This window comes from Falco naumanni, chromosome 2, assembly GCF_017639655.2.
Source record: "Falco naumanni isolate bFalNau1 chromosome 2, bFalNau1.pat, whole genome shotgun sequence".
NCBI classification, from domain to species: Eukaryota; Metazoa; Chordata; class Aves; order Falconiformes; family Falconidae; genus Falco; species Falco naumanni.
This window is the reverse complement of record NC_054055.1, coordinates 4836784-4864372: the sequence shown is the minus strand read 5'-3', so window position 1 is coordinate 4864372 and position 27589 is coordinate 4836784. Positions and strand designations below refer to the sequence as shown.

The following is a 27589-nucleotide window of genomic DNA, read 5'->3' as shown; positions in this document are numbered from 1 at the left end:
AGAGCATCTTGGTCCCCGCTGTGCAGCATCACCACTCTTGAGCTAACCGGCTCCGTGAGGACCTCAACGCACCAGGTAAAATCTGGAGCTTGCAGATGACATGGGCCAGGATTTTTGAGAGTTTATAAAATTCACAAACAATCAAGTATTGGCATATACAAATATATAAATTATTGACAGTTTTACAAAAGGCACACTGCAAGCCATCTCAGTCCGACATCTGTACAAACCTCACGCCCCCCCCTCACCCACCCCTTCTCCCCAGCTTTCATCACGAAACGTAAGGTGCTGCTGCTACGGAGCCGTGACTGTCGTGGCAACTGAGGACCTCTTTTTTGGTCAGCCCAATTTGTCGGTGGTACTGGCCTTCTTTGATGGTCTTAAGACACTGTATGTTCTTCCCCAAGGTGATGCTTTTGATGGAAGGCAGGTATTTCAGCACAGTCTTTGGCAAGGATGACACACCTGTTCCAGAGAGGTTGAGCTCTTGTAGGGAGTTCAGACCAAAGATAACTTCAGCAGTCAATGACTTCAAGTTGGGATTGCTGGATAAATCCAGAACTTGGAGGGCTGGTAGCTCCTTGAAGCTGTAAGGAGATAACTCTCCAAAGCCACTCAGGCCACTGAGGGATAAATGAATCAAATCTTTCAGCCCTGTGAAGTCTCCTTTCTCAATCTTGACTAGAGGGTTCCCATCAAGATTTAAGTATCGGAGAGGAATACCTTGAAGGTTTGGCACAGATGTTAGCCTGTTTCCAGAAAGATTTAAGTTCTGGATGTTGGGGATGCTCTTCTCACGGTGCCTCGTTATTGTGCTGAGCTTATTATTGGATAGATCCACATTCAGGGGTTTTCCTTGACCTTTAGAAGCAAAAATGTCTATAGCGATATCCAAGAGCTTGTTATGGCTCAAATCTATGTCACCCAAAGGAGAACTGGAGAAACAGTCCTCCGGAAGGACTTGCAGAGAGTTATGGCTCAGATCCAAGGACTCCAGGTACCGAAGCCTGGAGAAGGTTGTGGAGGAAATCTTGGCAATTTTGTTGTAGCTCAGGTCGAGGCTTACCAAGGTGGTGTACCCGGGGCCAGTAAGCATCGATTCATTGATTGTTTCCAGTTTGTTTGATGATAGATCCAAGTAGGAGGTATCCAGAGGGATTGGGACAGGAACAATGTGTGAGCCTATTCCACTGCAGTCCACCTTGGTCAAGCTAAAGCTGTCAAAGAGACCAAAGCTTTCGACTTCGCAGTGGCAGCCAGGGAAGCAGGTTTTGGTCGTACCAAAACAAGGAAGGAGAAGCAGCAAATTGAACCAGGCTAGGGACTGCATTGTTGACCTGGAAAACAAGAAGATAAGGAAATAGATTTAATTGCCACAGAAATTACCCTACCGTAGATGTAGTTTGAGTTGTGCAGTCTTCCGCTCTGTCTTTCCAAAGGGATAGATAAAGTACAGTCTTAAATAGCATGGATATCCCAAACACGTTGTCTCTCATGTTACGAACCCTAGCAGGAATTTAATGAAGAAATATTGGGTCAACAGTTTTTGCAGATACAACCAAGTGAAGACGCAACTGGAAATTAGCTGCAAGAAAAGCAGGCTGCCTTGAAGAAAGATCTATCCAACATGCATCCTTTTGACTGGACCATGGAAGAAGCTAAATGACAGCTGAAACAGCCATTTTACAGCCTAGCAAACCAGTACAGAGAGGTCTTCAAGTCACAGCATGTATGTAAGTTTGGGGAGCACTGGGTTTAAGACCCTGCATTGACAGGTTGGAGAAATCATTTTTCTGGGCTGTGTGCCCAGTGGGAGCCTTAGGTGTCCAAAAGTATTATCAGGAAAGGAAAAGCCAAAGCTCCGTTCAGATTTCCTGTAGATGACAGAGATAATGGCATCATCAGAACATCATCACGGATGAACAGCTAGAAAGGCCACCTGCCTACTGCCCAAATGGACAGCACGTGTCCTTTGCATAGACTTCAGATGCAAATTTAGAAGTGTTTAGGTAGGTATGACCATTGCTTTATATCAGGTGGCTAAAACCAACCCTTCTCAGGCTGGTGGCAGGTGGGACAGGCAACAGCCACTTGGTTCCTTGCCCGCCAGAGCAAACGAACCAAGAACTGCTCAGTCTAACCCAGACTCTGCTGTGTTGGGCCTGGCCTCCTGCACAGGCATCAAGTGGAAAGATCCAATTTATTTCATATAGAGCCTCTGGGCAGTCTTTGCTAAATACATTAAGTATTATCTCTGATTAACAACGCCAACAAGCAAGGAGCTGTCTCCAACCCTCTGGTTTTGGCCCTCCTCCATCTAAGACATTTCTGTCCCTCCAGCCTCACAGCTGAGGGTGGAAGAGAGCTGACCTGACTTTGCTGGGCCTCTTCAGATTGCACCCTAGCAGTTCTTTTTCACAACTGTGGGGAACAGAACTGTGTAATTTCAAGAGCCAGCCAAAAAAGCATCTCTGGAGAGGGTAAATTGGAGCATGCCAGCATCCCGCAGGTCAGCAGAGGCAGCAAGGGCTGTCCTCATTTGTTTCCTTTGCAGTCATGGGTGATGGATCCTCGTGCCTTATCAGCAAGGTCTCCAGGAGGTTAGCTACAAAAACTCCCACCAAACCAGGCACGAGATCCATCAGCACTGGTCATTGGCTATGCTGATTGCCATAAACAAAGACACTCGTGCCAAGCACTCATTTAGCCAAAAAAAAAGAAAAGAAAAAAGTTCCCTTTAAACACATGTTCCAGTCCCCATCTCAGCCCCCCTGGTCTCTATTCTCACCTTTTCCATCACTGTTTAAAAGCACTTTGTTAACTTCCTTGCAGTATCATCTTTCCCACACAGCCTTTGATCTGGCTGAGGCGCCTTCCCCACAGCCCTTGCACCTTCCCAGGACCATTTCCTAGAAGTTCACACTTCATCTTCCCTCACCCACCCCTTGGCAGCAGCTTCTCTCCCTTTTCAGCACCGTCTTCTCGGCCCTGCCCTTCTTCCCAGGAGACCGACCAGGAATTACTTGCCAATGTGCAAAAGAACTGCAAAGGGGAAAAAGAGTTGCAAAAACATTGTCCTGATCACTGGTACGACTTGTCTGGCAGTAACTCCCAGACCTCCTGCAAACAGAGAGCAGAGACTGGGACTCTGGCCAAAGTGCATGCAACCAAAGCACTGCTGAAGGCCAACATGCAGTCCTCTGGGGTCCATTATTCTATAGAAATAACAGAAATTCAGTAAGATGAGCCCTACTCCAGCCCATCTCAACTGTTTCTTGAGAAAACACGTATGTGTGCCGAGGGGACACAGTGGGTAGAGCTCCTGCCTGCAGACACGTTTCCAGATATCCCTCTCCTAGTGACATCAAGGCTGTTCCGCTCTGGTTCTGTGCAGACAAGACCACAGCTTGCTCCCTTCTGTGGTCCCTCCAAGACTAAATACTGCTGCTTTTTTTTTTTTTTTTTTTCTTTTTTTATTCACCCCCCCCCCCCCCCCCCCCCCCCCCCCGCCCCGTGAAGCTGCATTTGGAACACACTTAAATGTTTTATTACCAGGGGAAATTATGGCAGTGGGGAGCTCTTTGGAAACTAAAACCCCAAAACCTCAGACATTACATGTCTCATATACAGGGAAGTACCTGCATTAGTGTCAGCTCAGCCTACTGGTGGTTTTTTTTCCCAAATCCCACCCAGTGGCTATCCCCACTGGTTGTCTACAGCAGGGAAAGCACCTCCTAACTTCTTCAAAAGCCCAGCTCAGTTCCTTGTGGCATCCCGTTGGCTCCAATGGGAACCGGATCAAACCCCAGCAGGTCCAGAGACACATCAGTGTGAGACTTGGCTTTCTGAGTACTGCTAAGACCTTTGTGGGCTCCTGCTGGGACACCCAAAGAAAAGCAAGAGGACAATCTCCAAAGTCCTAGTTTAACTGGGAATAGACTTTTTAGTAGGGCCTGTAGCGACAGGACAAGGGGTAATGGTTTTACATTAAAAGAGGGGAGATTTGGACTTGATATAAGAAAGAAATTTTTTACAGTGAGGGTGGTGAGACAATGGCACAGGTTGCCCAGAGAGGTGGTATGTGCCCCATCCCTGGGAACACTCAAGGTCAGGATGGACAGGGCTCTGAGTGACCTGATCTAGCTGAAGGTGTCCCTGCCCATGGCAGGGGGGTGGAACTAGATGACCTTTCAGGTCCTTTCCAGCCCAAACCATTCTGTGATTCTATAAACTGAGAGGAGAATTAAAGCCAGCGCTGGGCTTTGCTATGCAGCTGCTCAAACCCCTTTTGACATGGGAATTCCCTTCCTGATCTGCCCCAAAAATTATCACCAGAAGGAGGCAGATACAGTGACTCCCACTGCAACACCCATCACTCCAGCCAGCACCAAGGACAAAACATTACACAGCTGAAATGCAGTATGGAAAGCTCAGCTTAGATATTTGCACAGTGTCTACTGCCTCCTCCCTTCTTGCAGCACTACCCCAGATTCTCTCTTACTGGCTCTGCAATTGCTTTGCAGATGAGATTCAATCCACTACTACCAGTTAAAAACTCCCTTGCGGAGCAGCATGAAGCATTCATTGGCTAACAAGCCACTTGGCTAATAACACTGATAAAAGATGGGAGAAATAAACGTTCTGGTCATCTTCCAGTCCAAGAAAGAGACTTCTGCATTGCCAAATAATCAATGAAAAGCTTAGTCAGGTACAGGCATGCTTTATCATTGCATGGAGCGATCGACAGTGCTCCTTGAAATGGGAAAAGAGACATGCCACAGGCATTTTCAGTTCATCTGTGTACAGCGTGCATCTGAAACCGCATCAAATTGCCTTTGGATTGCTGCCTGCGAGCTGCTCTGTTGATAAAGGCAGGAGGCCAAGGTATCCCCTTGTAAAAGGAAGATGAGTTATCCTCCTGCAGCGCTGGGGAAATTCACCTGGAGGGAACACCATGGACCAGAAACCACTGGCACCATCACCTGGGATGGTGGGGGGAAAGTCACCAGGGGAAAGCAGCCCACCCTTGGGCTAGTCCAGCCATAACCTCTTCACTTCTATGGGTGTTGTGGTGTGGAGAGATCCTAGGGATAAATTTTGGCCATTTCACAGGTCAGAGGGACTTGTTATACCCCCTGATTTTAACAGGAGCTGTGGGGGGTGCAGTATTGTCCCCCCATGTTTTACGTGTCCAGAGTGGCTGCAGGGCTCTGTTTTTTGTATCTTGCTCATCCTTTCTGCACGGCAAATATCCTGAGACAACCCCAGGGAGACCCGGTGGTGGATAATGGAGCCAAGGTTGAGCCAAGCTCCTAGCAGGGTGCTAGCCTTCTCCCCACATCCCGCATCTCTCCCTAAGCCTGCAGATGCCCTGATGTCTCCTCCCTGCTCTGCTCATCCCCTGCAATGTCATGTGGCAGGACTTGAGCAGAAACCTCACACTGAGATTTCTCTGCCAAAAAGAACATTATAATCTTATTTTAAAACCAGTCTTCAGAAGAAACCCAGGTGTCAGCTGGTGGTCAGGGCGTGGGGTAGGAGAGAGGTAATCCCTGTTATAGTGGTGTTGCAAATTCACACTTCTCACTGCACTTGCTTTCCTCCTTCTCCTCTTCATTCCTCAAAAAAAGACATTTCCCACTATCCTCCCCAATCCACAGCTGAGACTTTTCCACCTCATTCCCATCCAAGGGAGATGTGCTAACACATCCCACCCTGGATGGAAGCCCATTGCTTGGGGATGCGTCCCCCTTGAGGAATGCAGAGATGAAAAGGATGCTACCTAGGCTACCTCCGGTTGCCCTGGCAACCACCAAGCCAGAAATCCCTATCACCAAAAATCAAGGATTAATTAAAAAAAAATACAAGGAGGAGGTGTTTTAAAGTTCATTGTTTGATGGAGTCAGAAAATGGCTGCCCTGTTCTTCACACTGCACTCCTCAGCCCCCCTGAATATGCCACTTGTCAAAGCATCGGCTGAAATGCAGCAGAAGTGAGAGCTGAAGACCTGAAGTCACCCAATGAAGCTTAAGGTACATAAGTAAGAAGTGCAGAAACACAGGTTGTCTCTACAGTGGGGTGAAGAGAGAGAAACTGCTCCAGGAGGGTATGAAAGCCACCTAAGAGCAGACCCATCCTTGGGGATGCCCCATGTCTACCTTGTCCGTGGCGGAATAGGATGCCTAGTCTCCCCGGTATACTGCTTCCCACCCCACCCCTGGCTGCATCTTCCAGACCCAAGTCCCACCCAGCAACCAGCTGCACCCAGGATGAATCAGTTCAGCTCACTTATCCAACAAAAAAACCCTAATCTTCCTTTTCCCCCTTTGGTGGGTCAATTTTCCTGCAAATCGGGCTCTGACACGGGAATGGGGGAAAAAGGACCTGTCTTTTCCACTGCAGCCCACAATTACAGCAGATCACGTATGACGCAAATCCCTGCGTGCTTAAGGCATGGTGGAAAGATCCTGGCAATTTCCAGGTTTCTTGCCAATGTGGTGCTGGAAATCCTCGATTAACAACAGAACAACCTTTAGAGAAAAGAAGCAAAAAGGAAGGCCAGGAGTCCACCTATCCCAAACAGAGTTGCTGTTCTAGCAAAGGACAGAGGAGCTGGATTAGCAACAATATTTCATCGGGAAGAAGTTTAGGGGATTGTCTTCTGTCTCTTGCATCAGCCAAGTAAAGAAAAAACAAAGTCTTTATAGCAAGGCCCACAAGGCCCACTTGGCTGCAATCACTAATTGGGGGCAGGGGAAAGGGAACGTTATGGGAAAGTGAAACAAGCTGCATAGGATATGATACAGGCCATAAGTCCTCCAGGCTGCAAAAGACAAAATAACGAAACCAAAGATAACTGGCTCTTTCTCTCTTTAAATACTTGGGAGGCTCTGAGAGGCAGCTTCGGAGCACCATGATGCTCCTGAGTTGCTTTTCCAACGATAAAATTGCTTCAGGGACCTTTCCCCCTGTCTCCTCCTGTTAATTATTCTGTAAAATAAGAATAATTATTGAGTAAAGTGCAGCGCTAGCAACAGCTACACTTTTCCAGTGTGGACTCTCTGGGGCTGAGTCCAAATGACGCCACAGATGCAATCACAGCCCGGTCTCCAGATCCCATACACCAGACAGTGGAGCTGGCTCAAACCAGCCTACAGCCAGCAACCATTAATCCCTTAACTCGCAGGCTCACACCCCTCACATGATAAAGAAACTGCTGCTGACAAGGTTACTCTTTCTTTATTTTCTTTTCTTTTTTTCTTTTCTTTTTTCTTTTCCTTTTTCTTTTTTTTTTTTCTTTTCTCCTTTCCTTTCCTTTTCCTTTTCTTTTCCTTTCCTTTTGTGCAAATCTATTGACAGTAAAAGGTCATCCAGGCTTTTGCTCTGCCTGCTTCAGACTGGCTCTTCCCTGCAGAAGGCTTCCCTACATACATGCAGCAAAGAGTTACGTTTACCCCCTCTATAAAGCTCATTAAACCAATTAGTGCTTCCTCACAAAGGAGTTCTGGTGTAAATGGGAACAGGGCTTCCTGAGCCATTCGGTATTTTTTGCTGTTGGCTGGACTGGGGTACACTTTGCAAATACCAGTCCTGGTTTTGTACTCGGTGTTCATGACTCCTTGGATTTAGGGAGAGGAGAGCTAATGAGAGTCCAAGATTCTCATTATTTTATATATATATAAATTATATAAATTTTGTATTTGGAAAAAAAATAGTGTCTAAATTGCACTGAGATCTATTTTTTTCTGCCCAGCAACATCATAAGGAAAAAATAAAGCTAATGTCACAGCCTGTGAAATGTAAAACTCCTTCCATATATATATGCTATTTAGGTTTGACCCTGCATTTGCTTAGATGGGCTTGGGGGAGTTCAGTGGACTTGCTTTAGGTGTAAGTGACAGCAGGGTGAGAATTAGTCTCTTGGCTCTTCTAAATTCAGCTTAATTTCATGGAGCCCTCCATCAGGAGCCACTGCACAAGTTGCTTTGGGGTGATAGGTTATCACCCTTCACACTGACGGTTTTGTCAGTGGGAAGTGCAAATCTCTGCAAAGACAGCAGAGCCATCCCCAGCCACCCACCAGGATATAAGGAAAGGGATGTGCAACCCAGTTTTCTCCTTCTCCTCACCCTATTTCCCCCACCAGTGCAGGCAAGCACTGAGATGGGGGGAAACTCAGCCACTGGGACAGTGGCTTTAGCCCTTATGACACAAAGGGCCTGACCAGGAGCTGAAATCATCCCGCAGGTGCCTGAACACTTTTTGCCCCGTCATCCCACTCACTGGGGGAAATCAAAACTAAATGCAGGGAATGGGGGGGGGGGGGGGAAATGATTTCTCTATTAACTCCTTTCTGCTTTAGTGATTTTTAATAATGTATGTAAAAGCACCTCCTTTGCATTCAGTCAAGAGCCTCACCACCAAAGGGGGAGTTGTTAGCAAGCAATTAGCCCAGTGGTATCAGAAATTGACATTACCAGGTGATGGAAGAATGAAGTACAATAGGCACCAAACTGGGGATGGAAAGAAAAAGTCACCTCTCCTCCCTCAGTGCAGAGAAGTGGTTGTATTTAAGGCAGACCAGGGTGGGTGGCATGATGGGGATGGATGGGCTCAGGGAAGGATTCATTCTTTCTAACCCTGGGTCCCCAGGGATCACAGGTGGCAGCCAAGACAAGATCATGAGCCAGTGGTTTATTTGCTCTGTGGGGTGCTTTGTCCCCACTGAAGTAATTTCAAGAGAGGACAAAACTGCCATAAACAGAGATGAGATGTTGCTCCCAGATCTGGACAAGAACTCCATTGCTCTGCATCGAGTCCACATCTCACCAAAACCCATGGAATTTGGGTTGTGGACAGCCAGAAGGGGTAGGGAAGGAAAAAACAAGACACCATTCCTCATTTTCCCCAAATCTTAGTTATCTCCATTCACTTTTCTCATCTCCGAACACAGAGAAACCACTGAGCCAAACCCGCCATGATTAACCAGCATCCCACCCATGCTTTCCATCCTTCAGGGAGATTTTCATAGATGTTACAGGGGATGGGATAGATAAGATAAGCAAGAGCAAAGCCAAATTGTTAAGCATCATAAGCATTTCCCAACCCCAAAGCCAAAACCAAGCAGCCCTGCAACGCACCACGTGGGCTTCAGAGAAGACATATGGGATTGATCTAGAGCACCTCCAAACCCTACAGCTTCACATGATGGGTTTGTTTTCAAACATGGGACATCCCTCGCTCAGCTGAAACAGCCTCTGCTCTATTTTTTTTTCTCTAAAGGAAAAAAAAAATCCTTTCTTCATAAAAGAATGGGAAAGACCTATTAAAATATTCTTTGCTCCAACTGTAATGTCACAAATCCCATCTGCTTTGCAAGAGGCCACAGGTAATTTATCATCCTAGTGTTTAAACTAAGCTAACAGTTTATTCCACTTGTGCAGTCTCCCCCCTCCAGCATCCCTCATCCCCCCCTCCAGGAGGAAATCAGGGTGCAGTGTGGTGTATTTTGGGCTCTGGCAAAAGGAAACCTGTGTGGGCAGATCTGCCAGCCCATACGGTGAGTTCCAGCTGATTTACATCCATGGCTGAAATACAGACTATTTCTGCCACCTCCAGAGCAGTGCGTCTCAAAAAGCCACCTCTTGGAAGCAAACAATACAGCCCAACTCCCAGGAATTTCACCTCAAGTGGGAAAAAGCTGGTGCCACCTCCAGCACCAGCAAATTAGGAATTATGTTACTGTGGCACCAGGGTTTTACACAAAAATTCCCCTTCCTCACTTAGCCCGGGGAAACTGTCAGGTTAATAGCAGCTTTATTTGGGGTGGGGGAAATAATCTCCCGTGGCTTTTGAAAGCAATTTTGCTCGCCAGCCTCATGCTGAGCTGTGCTTGTGCCCGGAGGAGGCGTTCCCAAAAGGAAATGAAGCTTGCCAAGCCTCCGGAGGGGCTGTGGATGGGGAAGGCAGGCGTCAGCACGGCATGGAACCTCCCGGCAGCGCCGGCGGGGGATTCACGGGGCTTGCGGGGAGCAGACGGAATGTGAGCATCCTGGCCCCACTGTTGGCTCCTGGCTATGCCAGCTGCAGGACCGCTCAAACTGGGAGCATCGTCAGCCTCACACCGGTTCCCAGCAGCACTAGACACATGGGATCAAACAAGGTGCCCACAAGGTATGCAGGAGCTCAGGGCTTTCTCCTGCCCCAGCATCACCCCGGGGGTGACCACCCCAAATCCTTTTATCCCCAGCAACCCCTGCTTCCCACCCCCCTCTCTTCGTTACCGTGAGCATTTCCAGGAACAGGAGGTCTCGCTATCCTGGCGCTCGCTGAGCATAACAGAGACCTCATCTCAGCCAGGAACACAAATATTTTCTTAACTGTCTCAAACTCAGCCCGAATAGGATCTTTATCATAAACCCAGCGACACATCCCAGAACGGGCAGTCTGTGTTGCAGAGGAGTTATTTTGGCACGAACAGAAGGACAGACCAGCCCTTCGGCATGGCGCTTCACAGCAAAAGGAGAGGTTTACACCGAGTTTTACACCAACTCTGATGCATTTTGTTGTAGAGGGACCTGGTAAAGTTACCAACAGATCCCCCTGCCCCATCATCTCCGACGCCCAAGGGCTCGCTCTGATGCACAAAGGGAGGATGCGAGTACCCAGGCTTTACCCAGATCACAGCAGTAACCCTGGGAGGATTAAACCCTCTTTCTTCAGGGCTGTGTCCCCCTTTGCAAAAAGATCAATTTAAAAATGATGGATCACAGCTTCATCTGCAATTTTGGGGTTGCACATGCTTCTCCCTCCTCTCTGACCATTCCTGGTGCCAGACTAAGAAAGCCAGCAAGATGACGTGAATTTTTAAAGCATGAAACTGAGGCAGGGCCTCATTTCTTAACAGATCATTATTGGAAGCTAAAGTGATCCCAGCAGCCTTCTCCTGTAGCTTCAGCCCTTGATGATGCTCTCCCACATCTGACCCTCAACCCCAGCCAGCTCCTGTGCCAGCTCCTGCTGTGGTGATACTTTTTCACGGCACTCCGGCTCCCCGAGACATGATATAATTCAAGAGGAATGCACTCTGGGACGAACACCATACACCCCGCCAGCAAGAAACTTCAAGAGTTGCAGCACGGGGAGAAGAAACCTCCTACCCACAATGGACACTTTTTGGGTTTAATTGTTAACAGAGCCACTCAGCCACGTCGTTGTGCCCAAGCTGGGAAATGCCATCTGCCATGGGTGAGCCTGGGGTGGCATACACAACGTTCCATCCCAGGGGAGCACAGGTTGCAAGGACCCACCAGCAGCTGTCTGGTCCATGAGGGAAAGGCGTGATATCTATGGATGTACCCCACATCCCTCACCTGGTTTGCTTTTAACCATGCCAGTGGGCTGGCCTGAGCTGCAGAAGGACCTTGCTGCATGGATGGACATGGATGGGTTCCCCTGGAGAGGATGAGCTGGGCAGGGGAAAGGAAGGAAAAGAGAGGAGGGATGGTGCCAGGGGAAGGCGATATATCCCAGGGTGATGCCTCTGCCCTTCCTGGTGAGATACTGCCCGCCAGGATTGAACAGCTCATAGCAGCCCCATCATCCTGTATCTCTAAGGGCTTTGCAGCCCTTTCTCCTTGAAACAGAAGTGGCTGCAAATCAGATGTCCACATGCTGCCCCCGACGTCGTGCCTCAGTCACAGTGCTGTGCCCGACTCCAGCAAGCAGAGGCAGCCAGCACCAGCTGAAATCATGCGTAAAGGAGACGGAAAAGAAATTCACCCCAGCTGGGCAATGCCTCCAGCCCTGGCAGGAGCTGGAAGGGTTTTAAGAGGATAGATACCATGTGGCCTCAGCTCTCTGAAAGGCAGCAGCTCCCAACCTCCCTCCTCCCAATAGCCCTGCGGGGCTGCTAGCTTCGATAAGGGAGGGCAAAGCAAGGAGGTGATGTTACACTGGGTGCCCCTCAGCACTGCTCCAGCCGGCCCAGGGCTTCTTTGTGGGCTTTTTATTTATTTTTGTGGTTGGGGTTTTTTTTTCCATGCACAATAATCTCTGGGCCTCTTTGCTGCCTGTGGCTCTCCGTGTGCAGCTGCAGACCCTCCACCAAGAAGATAATAAATACAATCCTGGCCATTATTGTTGCAAACAGCACAGCTGGAGGCTCCCGTCTCATTCCCCTCCTGGCCTTTCTTCCCCCCAGTAATTCTTGCAATGTGACACTGTGAACAATGAATGCCAACAAAACTGCTTGGTAGAGCATCAGCTGGGGTTTCAGGAGCTGCTCCCACCCCGAGGAAGCTTGTGAGACATTGGCTATGCCCAGTGGGTATCCTACAAGATTTGGCGAGGGCGGATTTGGGGAGGGGAAGGGGATCTACGTAAAGCTGATAAAGGGTTTACCAGCGGGGCATCACCCCAGCCACAGTTCCCACCCCAGATGATGCTTCAGTGCCCCAGTGATGTGGTCTTTAGTATCTCCTCAGTCCTTTGACTCCTCTCCCTGCCCTAGGATGCCCTCTTGGCCAGTGTGGGATTTTGGAGAGAAAGATCATCTATAGTGTGTTGGGAGACACAACTCCGGCAGGACCCATTTCTCACTGCTGATGTTACCACGAGTCCCCATTCATGTGCCTCAGTTTCCCTCCTGACACCTTAAGGATGACTAACCCCAGGACTGAGAGGTGGTCATTCCTGTGTGGGGATGGGGGTACCATCCTCAGGTTCAAATCGCACCAGAAGGGAGCACAAGACAAGATGTCCCAGTCTCACCCCACACAGAAGACCCCAGCCAACACCACCACTGCCACAACAGGTCCAGACAAATGCCACCACTGTCCTTGTGCACCACGTTCAGCTCCTGCCTTGCCTGGACACTCGGGACAACCAGCCTTGCTTTGCCCTCTGCAAAATGGGCAGCCAGGCTAAGGGACAGGGAAGGTGACACCTGGGGAGGTGGTTGTGGTAGAGAAGTATCTAAGTGCCTCAAATTCATAGACTCTGAAGTGTGCCTGCAGTCTCAGCGGCTGTGAACATCAGGTCTGCCTCTCTAGGGACCTCTGCCCACCCATGCTGTTCACCTCCCCTGGCTCCATCCTGTCCCCTTGTTTTTGGTGCAGCTCTGTGGCATTTCTGCCATGCCATGTGGAGATGCTGCAGGTCACCCAGGATGCACACAACCGTCTTCCTTGACCACTTCACTCTCTATTAAGCCACCTCCTGACCCGATTTGACCTGAGTTCACTGACCAGCAGAACAAGACTTCCCAAACTACAGCATCCTCACATGTGCCCCCCTATACGGGCTACATGGTGCTGCACCCTTGCACCTTGTTCCCCTCCCCAATGCCAGGGGAGGCCACCATGCACCATGTTGTGAAGACAGGAGATAGGGACATCACCATGAGACCTTTGGGGACAGTCCAGAAGAGCAGTCCTCTCCTCCAGTGCATAAGACTGACTAAATTCAGAGTTACCCTATCATCCTGTAATCCTTTCAGCTGGAGATCTCTTGCAAGAGGTTGCAACACCCTGGTCCTGGGTAGATACAGGGGTTGCACCTTGGGTGGGAACTGAGCCTTTGCACTGGAATTAAAGGGCTTTGGAGAAAGGGTCTCCTCTGTCCTGCTGTGTGAAGCTTGGCCTCACCATGCTTCTTGCTACAGACATCTCATTCCTAAGGATGAGAGGAAAATGGGTGATTTTGGGGTCAGGGACATGTCCTGCCTCACCTGGAGAGCTCTGTGCACTTATATGACTTCAGACATGATGAGGTTTGACCCATCTGCCCCAGCAGTGCTTTGCCTTTAAGTTTCAGTTTTTCCTGACAATGGTTCTCTTATTCAAAGTTGTTTAAAAAAAAAATAAAAAAATCCCTATTTCTCTCCCTATACCCGGGTTTGAGCTGCCAGGCACAAACCAGGGGAAAGGAGAGGAGTCAGTATCACAGATACATGGAGAGCAAAAAAGAAGCAGGAGGGGGAAAAGGGGAAGGAAAAGAAAAGCCACAGATGCCAGCACTCAGCTGTTACACACAGCACATGGCCCTCCACTTAGCTACAGCAGAGATAAAGTGCTTTTTACCAGTTTGCCACTGCTGCAACAGGCAGATTTCCAGCCCGGGTAATGCAACTCAGGAATGTCCCGTGCTAAGGCAGGCAGGTTGTTTTAATCGCTTGCAGCATCTGCAAGGGAGGGGGCAGGCCGGAGTGATTCTCAGAACACTTATTTCCTTCACCCCCCACTGCTGCACATCATGAATATTCCAAGAGGGAACAATGGAAACTCCCAGGAACTTTTAAAAAATAATGTAAAATTTGCAATACAAATGAAAATGTCGAGGCTTCCCTGTACTGAACGGCTGAGCCACTCATACATTCACCTCGCTAGCTCCAGGTGCCAAGTTTTAAGACAAGAAATGGCTTGCTCGAGCCAGCCTTTATCTCTTCCCAGCCCTCAATACCTCTCCGCATTCGGAAGTTTCTTTTGATAGCCTGCCAGGCAGCCAGCCCTGTGGCTACTGTGTGCAGCCCGGGGGTGCCAGGGGTCAGGAGGGCTGCCAGACAAGGATGCCTTGTCTTATCCCACCCTCCAGCCTCTGCTTCTCCCCACCAACCAGCTGACAAGCGAGGAGGAGGGAGAAGAGACTGAAAGAGGAGGAAAAAAAAGCAGTTAGGGATGGAGGGAAAAGTCTAAACCTCTGAAAGACGGTGGCTCACCTTTTTTCCCAAGCTCTGTCTGACGCTGGGGTGGCACACACCGCTGTTCACTGCAGGGCTGGGGAGCACAGGATCCTTTTTCCTACATCCAAAAAAATAAAAGACTTTTGCACACGCTTTTTGTTTTACAGCTCTTCTCGCTATTTCCTCCTACCCATTCAATGCTGTTTTATTCCTTGCACTCAATCTTAAAAGAATAGGGGTGCAGGAGACCCTCACCCCAACCCTACAGCCTTCCTCGCCAGCCCACCTTGCCGTCAGAAATTAACGTCCCCTGGGATATCCACCACGTCCTTGCTGCCTCGGAGCATTTTGTAATCGCTCCCCACTGTCTCTGCCAGCAGCTGCTCAAATTCATTCACAAACCAGCAGCGTGCCCCCGCAGCACGCCTGCTCCAGGATGCCGCAAGGGAGAACCCGTCCGTCCGGGTGCTGCCACCCACCCTCCTGCCAGCACCGCTCACCCGCGCACCCACCGCCTCCGGAGCGGGACCCCGCACTCGAGCGGGGACAGGCGACGGCCAAGCACAGGTCAGGGCCTCGCCGGGCCATTTATAACCTACATGTGAGCCAGCACCTGCCATGTCCTCTCCGGGACAGGCTCCCGTGGGTTGCTAGGGGACAGGAGCTGTGCCCCGCGCCAGGACGACGGCAGACGCTAACCCGCTTTGCCTTTGCAGCGCCTGGTCGCCGACGGCGAGCAGCCAGCCAAGTTTAGGCTGCAAATGCTCCCAGGGACATACCGGGCTCCCTGCGGTCCTTTCAGCATCTAACACATCCAGCGTGCTCCTTATTCCCGGGGAGATCGGCAAGGCGTTGGTCTAACCCTGTCTTTCCACAGCGCCTCTTCCCCCGGTACTCGCCTCGCTCTCTACCGCGGCAGCCGAGCCCTGCGTGCTGCCGGGCGGGCTCCGGAGCGGCGATCAATGCAATATTTCAGCGCAACGCCAGCGATCAGCGCCGGCTGCTCTCTGCGGAGCAATGGCACAGTGTCCACCCAGACAAGTTTCCTACTGTAACTTCAGTGAATGCGGTTATTCAGGCTAACGGCAGCTGATTTATCATGGCAGGCACCCGGGGAAATCTGTCGACTTGGGAGACCGGAGGATCCTCGCCGGGCTGCTGCGATGAACGCCGTGAGCTGGGCACGGCTCGCCGTGCTCTTGCTGCCACCGAGTTACGTTAGCTAACCACGCTAGCTAACCACGCTAGCTAACCACGACGGAGCGTCAGTTAACGGAGGCGATGCCACTTCCCCACGACACAAGCCACCGCCGGCTCCATCCTCGCCACCCTCCTCCCAGCCTTCCCAGATCCCAAGCTAAGGAGGAAAGTTGACGGACCCTTTTGTTTCCAGAGAGCTGGCACGTGTTGTGGTTAACTGGGCTAATAAATCTGCCGTGGTCTGTGCCTTTTAATGACTGCAGCATTAATAACGAGTTTCCATGGAGCTGCTTAAAAGTTTACAGGGTGTGTGCGTTATCAGGGGAGCCCCGTGCTTTCTGACCTCCTGCTTCAAAAGTCACAACCAGCAGCTTTTTTTTTTTTTTTTACCTTGCCTTTTTCTCCTTTTCTTTTTTTTTTTTTTTCAATAAGAACAAAAAAATCCTGGTCTGCTTCCCCTCCCTTCTGCCCCCCCCCTCCCCAAACACACCTTCCCCTCCAGCTTAATCCACTTACAGGCATGGGAAATTCCCAGGCAGGGAGCTTTGCCCTGCTTTTATCTCTGCAGCCCGGAGGAGAAGACCCCCCAGCACCTTCAGACTCTTTACCCCAGCCAGGCAACCCCCTCTTAAGCTTTACCCCCTCCCCCCTCCTCCTTTCTCCCCTTACCTCGTGTTAGCTGCAAACCCTGCGAGCTTCCCAGCACCAGAACCCGACCAAAAAGCTTCTCCTCTCCCCGCCGTGCTGGGAGGGGAGGGTGGGGATGGGGAGGGGGGAGACAGGGAGCCCTGCGTGAAATCAAAGCCCCGAAGCCGGGCACGGGAGGCGGTGCGGAGCCTCCAGCTGCTGCTCGGATTACTTTGCAGCCGTGGCAATCCCCAAGCACTCCACAAACCACCATTGCACCGGGGGAAGGAGAAGGGAAGAGATCCCGCCTGGAGACGCTTCATCCCGCCCCGGCTGCAGCCCCCCGGGGGCGGGGAGCCAGGCTGGGGGCTCGTACGCACCCCAAAATCTGACCCCCCCTCCCGCCATCCTTTGACAAAGCCAGAGGTAGGCAAAAAAGTACTTTACCTCCACAGGAAACCTCTGTCTTTCCCCCCAAGCAGCACCCCAGGTGTTTTGCAACCGGTGCCCCGCCCCCCCCCCCCCCCCCGAGCTCCCACTCGAGGCAAATTCATCACACCAAAAAAGTTTCACCACTCGGAGGCTGGGGGGGGGGGGGTGGTGGTGGTGTCCGAGCAAATGCCCCCAGGGCTGGCCCAGCTCCCCTTTACAGCGAGCTCCCCCCCTCCCCAAAAATGCGATTTGAGGTTGCGGGGGGGTTGCAGCCCCCCCATCCCCCCCCCCCCCGCGGCTCTGCAGCCCCTGCCCCGGCCGCTGCCCGCCGGGCTGGGGGCGGCGGGGGGGACTTACCGGGGCCAGGGTCGGTTCCCACGGCGGGAGCCGGCAGCAGCGAGGCTTCGGGCCGGGTGTCCCCTTCTTCCCTCCTCCTTCTCCCTCCTCCTCCTCCTCCTCCTCCTCCTCCTCGTCCAAGGCGTGCAGCTGGCCGGGCAAGCGGGCTGCCCCCTTCCCCGCAGGAGGAGGGAGGAGGGAGCTCAACAGATGGCTGCACACAAGGGAACATCTGGGAGGAGGAGGAGGAGGAAGGAGGCAGGAGGCAGGACTTAGGCTCGGCTGTGCCACTCCCGAGCTGGCAGACCCCCCTCATGGGGGAAAAGGCGGGGTGGGGGGTGTCAAGCCGGCTTTGCACACACACACTCCCCCTCCCTGCTGCTTGGCATCCCCCTGGCTACAATCCCTTGCAGTCCCTTAGCTTTCTTGGGGATCACCCCAGAGTCACCCTGACAGCAGCACAGCTGTGTTCCCAGCGAGACCCTGTATTTGCAGGGACGGGTGCTATTCCTGAGCACTGCCCCCAGTTTTCCAGGCATATGGGGCCAAGGTCAGCTCCGGCACCCCAGGGTGCAGGGTGGGACAAGGCAGCACCAAGGTCTGAGTAATGCCAGCAGGCAGGAGACTGGCGCTTATAAATTGTATTGTGCAACCCCTGAAATAGGATAAAGGAGAAAAAAACCCCAAAAAGCAGGTAGTAATCCAGTTTAGGAAACAGAGAATCTGGACCCCATCACTGTAGGATGGGCAGTCTCTGGGACTTCTCCAAGGAGACTGTGAAAGAGCAACCCCGGATCAGAATTTCTTGGCTAAGGTGTAATGGCCAGGCAGAGGCTCAAGTCGTGATGCTGGTACTGGAAAAAGAATCAGGAACCTACCTAGTGTCGTGGTGCTGTGACACTGGACAAGGCAAAAAGGACCTCAAGGGTCATGAGTCACAGGGGACTCATCCGTGCCTGGCTGCAACTTCCCACGCCGCACCCCTCGGGCACTAGCCATCATTAGTGGCCTGTGCCAGGTCCCAGGCTGTGTGGTTGCTTGTTTCTTAAAAAGTTTAGGTTATAAAGGTACAACCAGGCTCCCTGTGTTTACTTTCAGCCAAGCTTGTGCTTTGAAATGCACCACATGCCCCATACCAATGGCCCTCAAGCAAAACCGTGACTGAGATTTGCATTCAGCATCTCTTTGTGCTGAAAAGGTGGCGAAAAGGCAGAGGTTTTTTCTCTGCTTAGCTGCTTTCTCAGAGCCCATCACTCCACGACCTGCCTGCAGATTTGCGGGGTGACCCCCCTCCAGCGAACCCAGCTCTGGGGCTCGAAGCAGGGGATACCAGGGGCATCAAGTGGAGATCTCAGTGGTTCCTCTCCACCCTCTGAACTTCTGAGTGAGGCTTGTCTGGGTTATGTGGTTACTTGACGCCTACATCTTAGGAGCTGCTTTTTGGGAATCACCATCAGACTGACTCTGAGAGCTCTGCCAAGGAGGGGACAAGCAGCCCCAGGAAGCCAGAAAGAGGAAATCTGTGCTCAGTTCTCCTCTGAGCCAAGTGCTTTTGACGGAAAACCCTGGGAAGACCCCTTAATCCAGGCTGTGATTTTTCACGTAAAAGTGGCAGTGTTATATACAGACATGAACGGTCCGCTGCAGGGATCCATTCACCAAGCCTTTGCGCTGTTCATTTTTATAGCTCTGGGTGGGGGAAGTTGCTAAGCTGGAAGCTTTTGTTTGATTTTCCATTTTGTTCATTTTTCTGTGCCTCACGCTAGGCCTTTGCCATGCCAAAGTTGGCCTCAGTAAAGCAAAACCAGTTTGAAGCTGGAGCAATTGGGAATTAAACCCTCTGGCTGAGATAAAGTCCAGCGGTCAGTACTGCCAGGTCTGGTGATTTGGAAGGAAGAACTGAAAAACAAGAACCTGGTTTAAAAGCTCTGAAATTTTGCTAAGGAAATACCTTTAAATTTTGGGGGGTTTATTTGAAGCCTAAAATGAGCATGCTTTGCAATAGCTGGTGGTGGATGGACATGGGAAACTGTACTCAGAAATTTTGTTGCTCAGGTAATCAGCTGAGAGGTCTTCTGGCTTGAACTTCTAATGCTAAGAGAGAATTTAATCAAAAATTTCCCAGTTTGATGGAGTTGGCCAAAATCGTGCTAGGGAGAGAGCTGAGAATTTAATGCTGGGTGATCTGGGGGTAAGGGATTAGCCCTGGTGTGATACTAACACAAAATTAATCCCGGTGTGTATCCACCTCTGCTTCTTAGCTCTTTCAACCATCTCCCACTGAAATCTGCACTTCTGAAAGTGGGGGTCCTCCTCCTGATGCTTGGTCTGTGCCCTGCAGAGATGGATGACAAGTGATGCCTCATGCTGCTGTGGTCCACACCTCTAACATGAAACCCTCCATTGCAGAGTGCCTTGGCTGGGCAGTCCATAGATGGATGCTCCCTCCAGCAGATCAAATGCAGTTAATTGTCACGATAAAATCGAAGTAATTTTTTGAGGACATTTAGTCCTAAGGTGATGTTTCCCACCATTACTATTTCTATTTCTTTGCCACATGGGAACACATTTTCTTAAAGATAAACCAGGGTTCTCCTAGGGCTGGGCGGTCCCATGGGCTGAACCTTCACATGCAAAGCCAGCCACAATGTGTTTGGATAAATTTCCCCACCTCTCTCGGACAGTTCACTGTCTATATACACCAGGGTGGATGAAAGATGGAAGTAGAAAGGAATTTTATTAGAGTCATGCAGCACCAAATGATGCTAGGACCTCACTTGTGGTTTTAGGCACTGCTGTAGCCACAGGTTACCCACCCTTCTTTGGAAAAGCAGATAAAGGCAGTTTGCTAAAATTACTCCATTTCACCCTGATTTTAAGGTCTAGATATAATTCTGCCAGCACCTTGTTGAAATATCAGAAAGCTGAGAGTCAGATCTCTATGCTGTCCCTCAGCTCAGCTTCTTTCCTCTCTTGCTGTCTCCAGGTGTGATGGTTTGGTCTTCATTGGTGGCCCATCACTCTAGCTCAGCTCCACACCAGCACAGATGGATCTTCAGTTTTCTGTCTGATCCTGCGGCCCTGAACAGCCTCACTCCAAAGAGCCCCCATATACTGATGCTACAGACACTCTAACAGGTCTGGGGACGATAAGACATCTTCCCCCAGCTTAGTTCTTCCAGGGCCACACTGAGCCTTCCTCTGACCTCCTGTTCCCAGAATACACCAGCTCAGTTCCTTGTTTCTCAACATCTGATAACATCACGGATGGTTTGGCTTGTTAAAATCCAGGCAACTCTGAAGCCAAAGGAAAGATATCTGAGTCACTCTGAGTTTCCTCTGAATAAATTCTAATAGACGCATATGAGGTAAAAGGAGTTGAAGAGTGAATGACGACTTAAACCCGATTAGTAAGAAGAGCTAGTGTTGGAGTTTTGCCCCATGAGGTTTGAGTCCCTCCCTAAGATCTCATTTCCTTTCCCTCTCTTATGCAATCCCTGAAAAGGAAGTTTTTCATGCACCAGATGGTTGGAAAAAGCTACAGCGCCAGATGGGTGCGTTGCAATCCCCAACTGATTGTCTCCTCCACGTGTCCCCCTCCCTGGGTATTCCTGCAGAGGAAGGAGCCTTCCCTTTCTGTAGTGAAAATGATTGCTCATGAACTCTCTCCTTCGTGGCTGAGATAGAGCAGATGTCTTAGGAAGTTGTCCAAGCTTGTCTGCATTTGATGGGATTTCTCAGAAGGAAGCACCCACAGCAACAACCAGCATAATTACCTGTGCAGGAGTTTACTTATTGCAAGAGGTTAGGAAAAAAGCTGCCCACAGCAAACAACCACCACTGATTCCCACTGGGCAAACATAAAAGAGGTGGGTCTGCCTGCTTTGGGAATGTTTCCCATCCTTGTGCGAGTCCTGTAGTAAGAAGAAGTAGAGGGTTTTTTTTAATCCTGTAACAAGCAAGACTTAAAAAACACCTGCAGCTGTGCCTACGGCATCCAGGGGAACTTGGCAAACTTGGAAACACATTGCACTTTGCTGGTATATACAGCCTTGGTCAAGAATACAGGTTGTTCTGCAGGTCCATCCTCACCCTTTGTCACTGGACCATGTCTTATGGAGAGTAGTCCACTCATCAATGGTTGGCTGCAGTCAACTCACTTGGTCTGTGTTGATCAATGGACTTGCATGCAAAACTGTGTCACCTTTTTGCTCATCATGTTGATTATATCTCTCGTTTGAAGGCCAGTAGGAAAAATACACAAAAAGTATCTGGGAAAGGAGGCAGAACCCAGCTCCTCCTGCTGGAAGCCCCACAGCTGTCAGCAAGAGTTGAGGTCCCTCTTGATCATTCTTTCTGCCTGGCCACGTGAATTTACTCTCCTTAGTGTCTGGCGACCCAGCCTGGGCAAGAGTAACAGAGGACAGCCCCTTCCTCACTGTTTGTCCCCTGCCCCTGCTGTCCCCTCACCCCAGCTGCTCCATAGCCTGGTGGACTTGACACTATTTTGGCTAGTAGCATCTATGGATTTCACCTCCCTTGGGCTGAGGAGGCCTTTTTGATCAAAATTCAGCAGCAGGAAGGGAGGGCAGCTCCCTCCCCTTGCTGTTTGGTAGCCTGACTCACAGAATAACATCCAAGAGCACAGAGCCTCCTGTGGGATTGCCCAGGTCCCATCTACTGAGGGAGGTAAGAAGGGTCTCATTCAAGTCCACTGAATCACCCCTAGATTCCTCCGCTCTGCTGACAGCGGAGGAGGCCTGGGCATTTATGACAGTTTTGTCACCACGCTGGGGCCAGGCATCTACTTTTTGAGTATCGTGAAGCTCAAATAGCCTGCCCAAGGGGCGTGTGGGCTTTTGTCCATCTGGCTGTATTAGCTGCTCCTGGCAAGTGGGTGGATGTTTCCCAGCAAGCTGCTCACCGGACTGTTTGTTTCCTTTCTACGTATGCTGAGTCTCTCATTGCAGATATTGACTTCTCTTTGACATCAGTCAATAATTAGCTCTTGAGTTAATAAATATTTAGATTTACTTGGATGAAACCAATGTGACCTAAGCTCTTTGTGCTATCATTCATGGTTAAGCACTTGGGCCAATGGTTGTCACACTTTCAAGACCTGTTCCTGCAATGGTATTTGTCAATTGAGTTCATTCTGCTCATGAAAGGTCACATCCTCAGCTGTGTTGAATGCTACCTGGAGTCACCATGGTTCATAAGACCACACAAGAAAGGAAGTAAAGCACAGGGGCTTTCATTTTTGTTTTCTTCTGATTTGTTTTAACAGCTTCGTGTTAGCCGCAGCAGATAGAAGGAGTGTTGGCATCTTTCTAGTGCCTTGTTGAGGTTTCTGCTCAGTTCCATGTCTTTGGATCCTCAGATCCTGAGATGTTTCTTCATCTCTGTTTTCCACATAAGCTAGATGGAATCAAAATCCCTTTGAGAAAGTGGAAGTCTTTGAAAATCAAAGCCAGAATATGTGGCCCATATTTACTCTGTCAATCTATACAGAAAGAGTCTGTGTGGTGCATTCAGGGAACCAGCACCCTACTTGGATGCTGTAAGCTACTTTGGTCTTCTCATCCCCCAAAACGACGTTGAGGCATGGGTTGAGGCCCTTTATCCAGACAATGAGACACTTGAAAATCCTCTTGGAGGACAGTCTGGAATAGAAGACTGATTTACATTGAGAAGGTGAGAACTAAGGAAGAATAAGGTAAGGGCTGTGTATTGTGCATACAGACCACAGAGACAGCTCTCAAGATGCAAACTCAAAGAATAATTTAGGCTGGAAGGGATCACTGGAGGTCTTTGGTCCAAAACTCCAAAGTCCAGCTTTCATCCCAGAGAGCTCTTAAACACCACATAACATTTTGCATTTGCTAAGGCTCTACTCACTTCTGCAGAGGACTGTGTGTTTCACTAAACACCTGTGGCCTTTGTCAAATGTGTGGGTACAAGTAAGCTGCTGAAACAAGCCCTGCAGCGACGTGTTGTGGAAAAAAAGGAAACAATAGACAATATTTAGATGCGTTTTAAATACCATTGTTGGAGAAAGCTGTTGACACACTTTTCTTGCTCCCTAGTTAATGAAACCTGGTTTCCTTGGCCCCTGCACATTTACATCCTGAGGTACTCCCAGTTCCTCCCAGTGTCCCCTACTATTTTAGTCAGGAAAGGGCAACTTACAGTACTGCTGGTAGGGCCCTGAGGTGCCAGCTGGTGGACTAGTAAACATTTGCTGACTGCTCAGTTAGCTGCTGCCTGCAGGATGAGTAAGGAATTGCCTTTCCATTAGTGGATCCATTAACATATATTAATTTACAACTAATTCTCTTTTAATTTGCTTTTAATTCTCTTCTCCCTAGTTGTTGATATTCATGAAACTTGCAGGAACCTCCTCCCCCCACAGAGTGGCAAAGACCTTTTCCTGAAAGTGGGGTGATACTGGCCAGCAGGCTTAAAAACGTTGATGCTTAATGTCCAGGCAAAAGACCACACGGGCATCATTTTGTTCAGGAACCAGGCCAGAAGAGCAAAATAACTCCAGTCCCAATAAAAGGCAGCAGTTTTCCCATTCTTCTGCTTTTCTCAGTCAAAGACAAAATGGTTATGAAAGTTTTTTCCTTTTAATTTGAAAGATAAAATTCACCTATGCATTGAAGCCTTGGAAGCAAGGTTTTATCCCAAAGCACAAAATCATTACTCAATTATGTTACCCTTTGAGCAGCCAAATTTCAAAAGAAAACATTGACTTGGAGTGCTTTTGCTTGTCACTTGAGAAGATTAAGCACCATATAGTGGGAAATAAAGACAACAGGAGGCCAAATACTGGGAAAATCTCATCTGGTGGAATTGCCTGCTGAGGGAAGCAAGGGATGTCCTTGTTGCTGATACTTTTAAAGTTAGATTAGGACAAGATTGAAAAAAACTTGCTGTCTAATATCTAGATCCCGTTTCTTGTAATCTTGATGAAAATACTCTGACTGCAGAGGTACAGCACAGTCTTCTCCCTTATCTGCCTGCTAATCAATCTCTCCCTCCTCTGAAGCTACCTATAATGTCCATTGCTATGGTAACCGAGCATGGTATGTATCACAGACAAGATGACATATGCATCTTTTCCTGCTTTAATAGCTCCTCTGTTTAGGCTGCAGTCTTCCCTCATTGCAGAGTTCCCCAAAGGACATACGTATGCTGACTTCATGGGTTTGCATCTCCTTGCGGGCAGCTGCCAGGGTCACCCGCTGAACTGCCGGTGCCGTGAAGCCTGGTGGGTTATCATTCAAACCAGCTTTGCATGGACGTTAAATTTGTGGTGCGTTCCTCTGAGGTTTAATTACATGTATTTTTAACTGAGCAGTGAGGAAATATTTTGAAAGAAACAATGTTTGTTGAGCTTAAAGTGTAATTACCCAATAGTGAAACATGCCTGGAGAAATGGGAGTTATTGCGTTCTTGGCTTTATTCGGCAGGTCAGTCATTAAAGTTTAACAAATGAAGCCAATATTTTATCTCAGCAAGTTTGCACCAGCGAACATTGATCTATTGGCTGTTTGTTCATGCTCCAAAATACATACCCATCAATACACAGAAGCCTTGTGAGCCCAAGGACGGTGTCATAATGAAACAAGCCGACAGTTGTCAGCAATGCTTTGAAGATTTACATCAACTTATGAGGAGTTAGCTGCAGAGAAAGCTCAAGATTTAATGCTAGAGGCAGAAGCTGGTCTTCTCCATTACAGAAGGGTGCGTTGGGCAGTATTAACTGCTAACACAGCCTGTCTCCACCCTTGGGAGTCCCTCAGCAACAAGGAGGCTTTATTTCTACTGCAAGAGATGAGCACCAGAAGCCTTCACTGAGATGATAGCTGGGTTAGTAAAAGATGATGCCTTCTGCAAAGACTTTACATCTCAGTGGTGACAGGCACGCACAGCTTTGGGTGGGAAGAGGACAGAGAGGGAAAGGAACTTGCTAAAGTCCCTGGCATCAACCTGACTTCACAGCAACCTTGGTTGGGTTGGTTCCATATGGAACCAGCCATATCCTTGGCCAGGATGCTGGTTCCATAATGCGGTGCAGTAAACAAAGGCTCTCTCATTTCCCGTCCTGAGCACTGAGCTTGACGTGTTGCCTTCCTTTTATTCATCCTCTCCCACTCAAGAAGTAAACATGAAGGTTGAAGGAACGAGCCTTTACTTGCCTTTGCCTTGCCAAACAGCTGAATGAAGATACAGTTCTCTACCTAAATGCATGGGGATGTAAACACGGGATGGAAAAGAGCTAATTAAGCTGAAAGCTGCCTCGGGAACACGAACAACAGGATATGATGGGGCAGAAAGGTCTTATAGCTGGAAATGTGATGTTTTGTGTCTCGAGTTGTGAGATAGAGCTAGCCAGGCATAGATATAATGGCTCAGAAGGTTTTGCTCATTCTTTGAGGAATACCATATTTCATATCTGTGGGGGAAATGCATATCTATTTGGTGATTTCGTCTCTCTCCTTTACCCCTTTTTACTTTACTCTGCCCTCCTGCCTGCAGCAGAGCTCCCCAGGAGCTCACTTCCCACCCAGATCCTGAACATCTAGCCTGATGGTTTCCTCTGAAGCACACTGATGGCTCAGAGTGTGCCGGGGAGCTACACAGCAAAGAGTGGGCTCCATGGGAGCATTTTCCTTACGAGAGTAATGAAGGTGCCAGAGTTATTCTGAAATAAAAAAGGCAAGGAAGATAAGTCAGCTCTGTTTTACTGGGAGGCACGTTTGTGGGAATCAGCACCCTCCTTCAATGTGTAAACACCCAAAGTGCCTTGTTGTTGGTTTGGTGGGGCTTGTGCATGTTATTCCTGATAAGGCAAAATCACATGTTTGTGTGTGCCAGCTGTAATGAGGCTGTATTTCCAACAGAGCTGGCTCTCTGAGCAGATTATCTTTTTCCCTGAATGATATGAAGATTTTCTGCTATCTCTACCCATAACCTCCTCCCACTGAGTGTTTTGGTGAGGCTGCTGGATTCTATTGTCCAAATTGTTTATGGTTTTAGACATTATTTTGGTTGAATGAGTGAATAGCTGAGACCTGGGCTTCTCAGGGCAAGTCTGCTTTCTCCAAGCCTAAGGAAATGTAATTACCCTCAAGCCCCTCTGTTGGCCAACAATGATGTGCTGTTGGCCAACAACACATGGAGAGGAGAAGGCAGAGAGGAGGAGTGATGTAAAAACCTAATTTCATAGAAAAGCAGGCTAAACACAAAGATTTCTTAGGACCAAGGAGTAGCTCTGACTTATGTGGTGAGACCATCTCAGTAGGAGGGATGTCTCTAATAGTTTGTCTTCTATGGTTAGAACAGTGTGATGAGGTTGAAGGGTCTCAGAGGGACTGCAGCTTCCTGGAGGCCCATTTTGTGATTATTGCCTGGTGGTAAATTTATTTTTTTCTCATTTTAAATGGAGATATCCCATGCTATCACAGGAGACATCTCCCAAGTCTGATGGCAAGGGGTTCTGTCCCATTCTTCCACCTCGTGCGGGTAAACCGCAATTGGGACAGCCTGGAGTTTCTTCCCACCCATGTGTCATTTCCTGGTGTCGGTAATGAGAAAAAATAGCTATACTGGCACTTTGCAAGCTTTATTAAGTGACAGCTGGAACCTTGGTGCTGCAGCTTCTAGGATGGTGTGAATATGGGTTATCTCCTCAGGCTTCACACAGATAGGGTCCAATCAGAATGATGCATGAAAAATTATTTTTAAAACTCAATCAGGTGGATTTTCTTGAATGCCTGGAAAAGTGTTAATGTTGCCCTTGTAGGCAACACCAGTAGAGCAAGTGCCAAAGGATGGGTGGAGCAGAAAGAGACTTCTCTGGGTCTTCGTATATACTGGAGTTGAGTCTCCTCTCTCTGTCCACTGCCACCCAATAACACAGATCACTCATAGGAGCTGGAGTGCATAACTGCTAGTGGATGGTGACCTCTTGAATAAGCCACGTTGATCATGCTTGAATGTGTTTCTTTGGTCTTCTGCCATCTTTTTACTTTCTGTCTTACCTCCACCACCTTTCAGCTGTTCCAGTTGCTCCTTGATTCTCCTCTTCTCTTGACCTGAGTCCTCTCCCCTTGCTTCTTTATTAATCTTAAAACTGCTCTACTTTGTGTCTGCTTTGGCCCAGATACATCCGTAGGTCCTTCTGCTTCATATGAATTCCACAGAAGGCAGGTGATCCTGTTGCCCTCAGCAGTGCTGTAGGTACCTCCGACTGATACAGCTCCATGAAGGCACCCTTAGTCTCTGAGTCCGTGACTTTCTATGCAA

The 27589-nt window shown here is 49.2% G+C and overlaps 1 protein-coding gene and 1 long non-coding RNA gene across 6 annotated transcripts; one reads left to right on the top strand and one right to left on the bottom strand.

Moving 5' to 3' along the window:
- Nucleotides 1-240: 240 nt before the first annotated feature.
- On the bottom strand, nucleotides 241-17498 carry TSKU (tsukushi, small leucine rich proteoglycan). Of its 5 annotated transcripts, none has more exons than XM_040584187.1 (3): nucleotides 17297-17497; nucleotides 14717-14798; nucleotides 241-1337 (listed from the first exon to the last, which is right to left on the bottom strand). In XM_040584187.1, exon 3 carries the CDS (start codon nucleotides 1328-1330, stop codon nucleotides 272-274), a length of 1059 nt encoding a protein of 352 aa, XP_040440121.1. In that variant the 5' UTR covers nucleotides 1331-1337; nucleotides 14717-14798; nucleotides 17297-17497; the 3' UTR covers nucleotides 241-271. The 5 variants fall into 5 exon arrangements, with proteins under 5 accessions (XP_040440121.1, XP_040440122.1, XP_040440123.1 ...); XM_040584188.1 differs by lacking the exon at nucleotides 17297-17497 and adding an exon at nucleotides 16550-16634; XM_040584189.1 differs by lacking the exon at nucleotides 17297-17497 and adding an exon at nucleotides 15460-15790.
- On the top strand, nucleotides 15049-16134 carry LOC121083623. Its single transcript, XR_005826429.1, has 2 exons — nucleotides 15049-15247; nucleotides 15787-16134. It is a non-coding gene; the product is annotated as an uncharacterized LOC121083623 (long non-coding RNA).
- Nucleotides 17499-27589: the final 10091 nt, after the last annotated feature.

Excerpts from the sequence above, each read along its gene's own strand:
- TSKU (XM_040584191.1), bottom strand. The coding sequence starts at position 1,330 with ATGCAGTCCCTAGCCTGGTTCAATTTGCTGCTTCTCCTTCCTTGTTTT.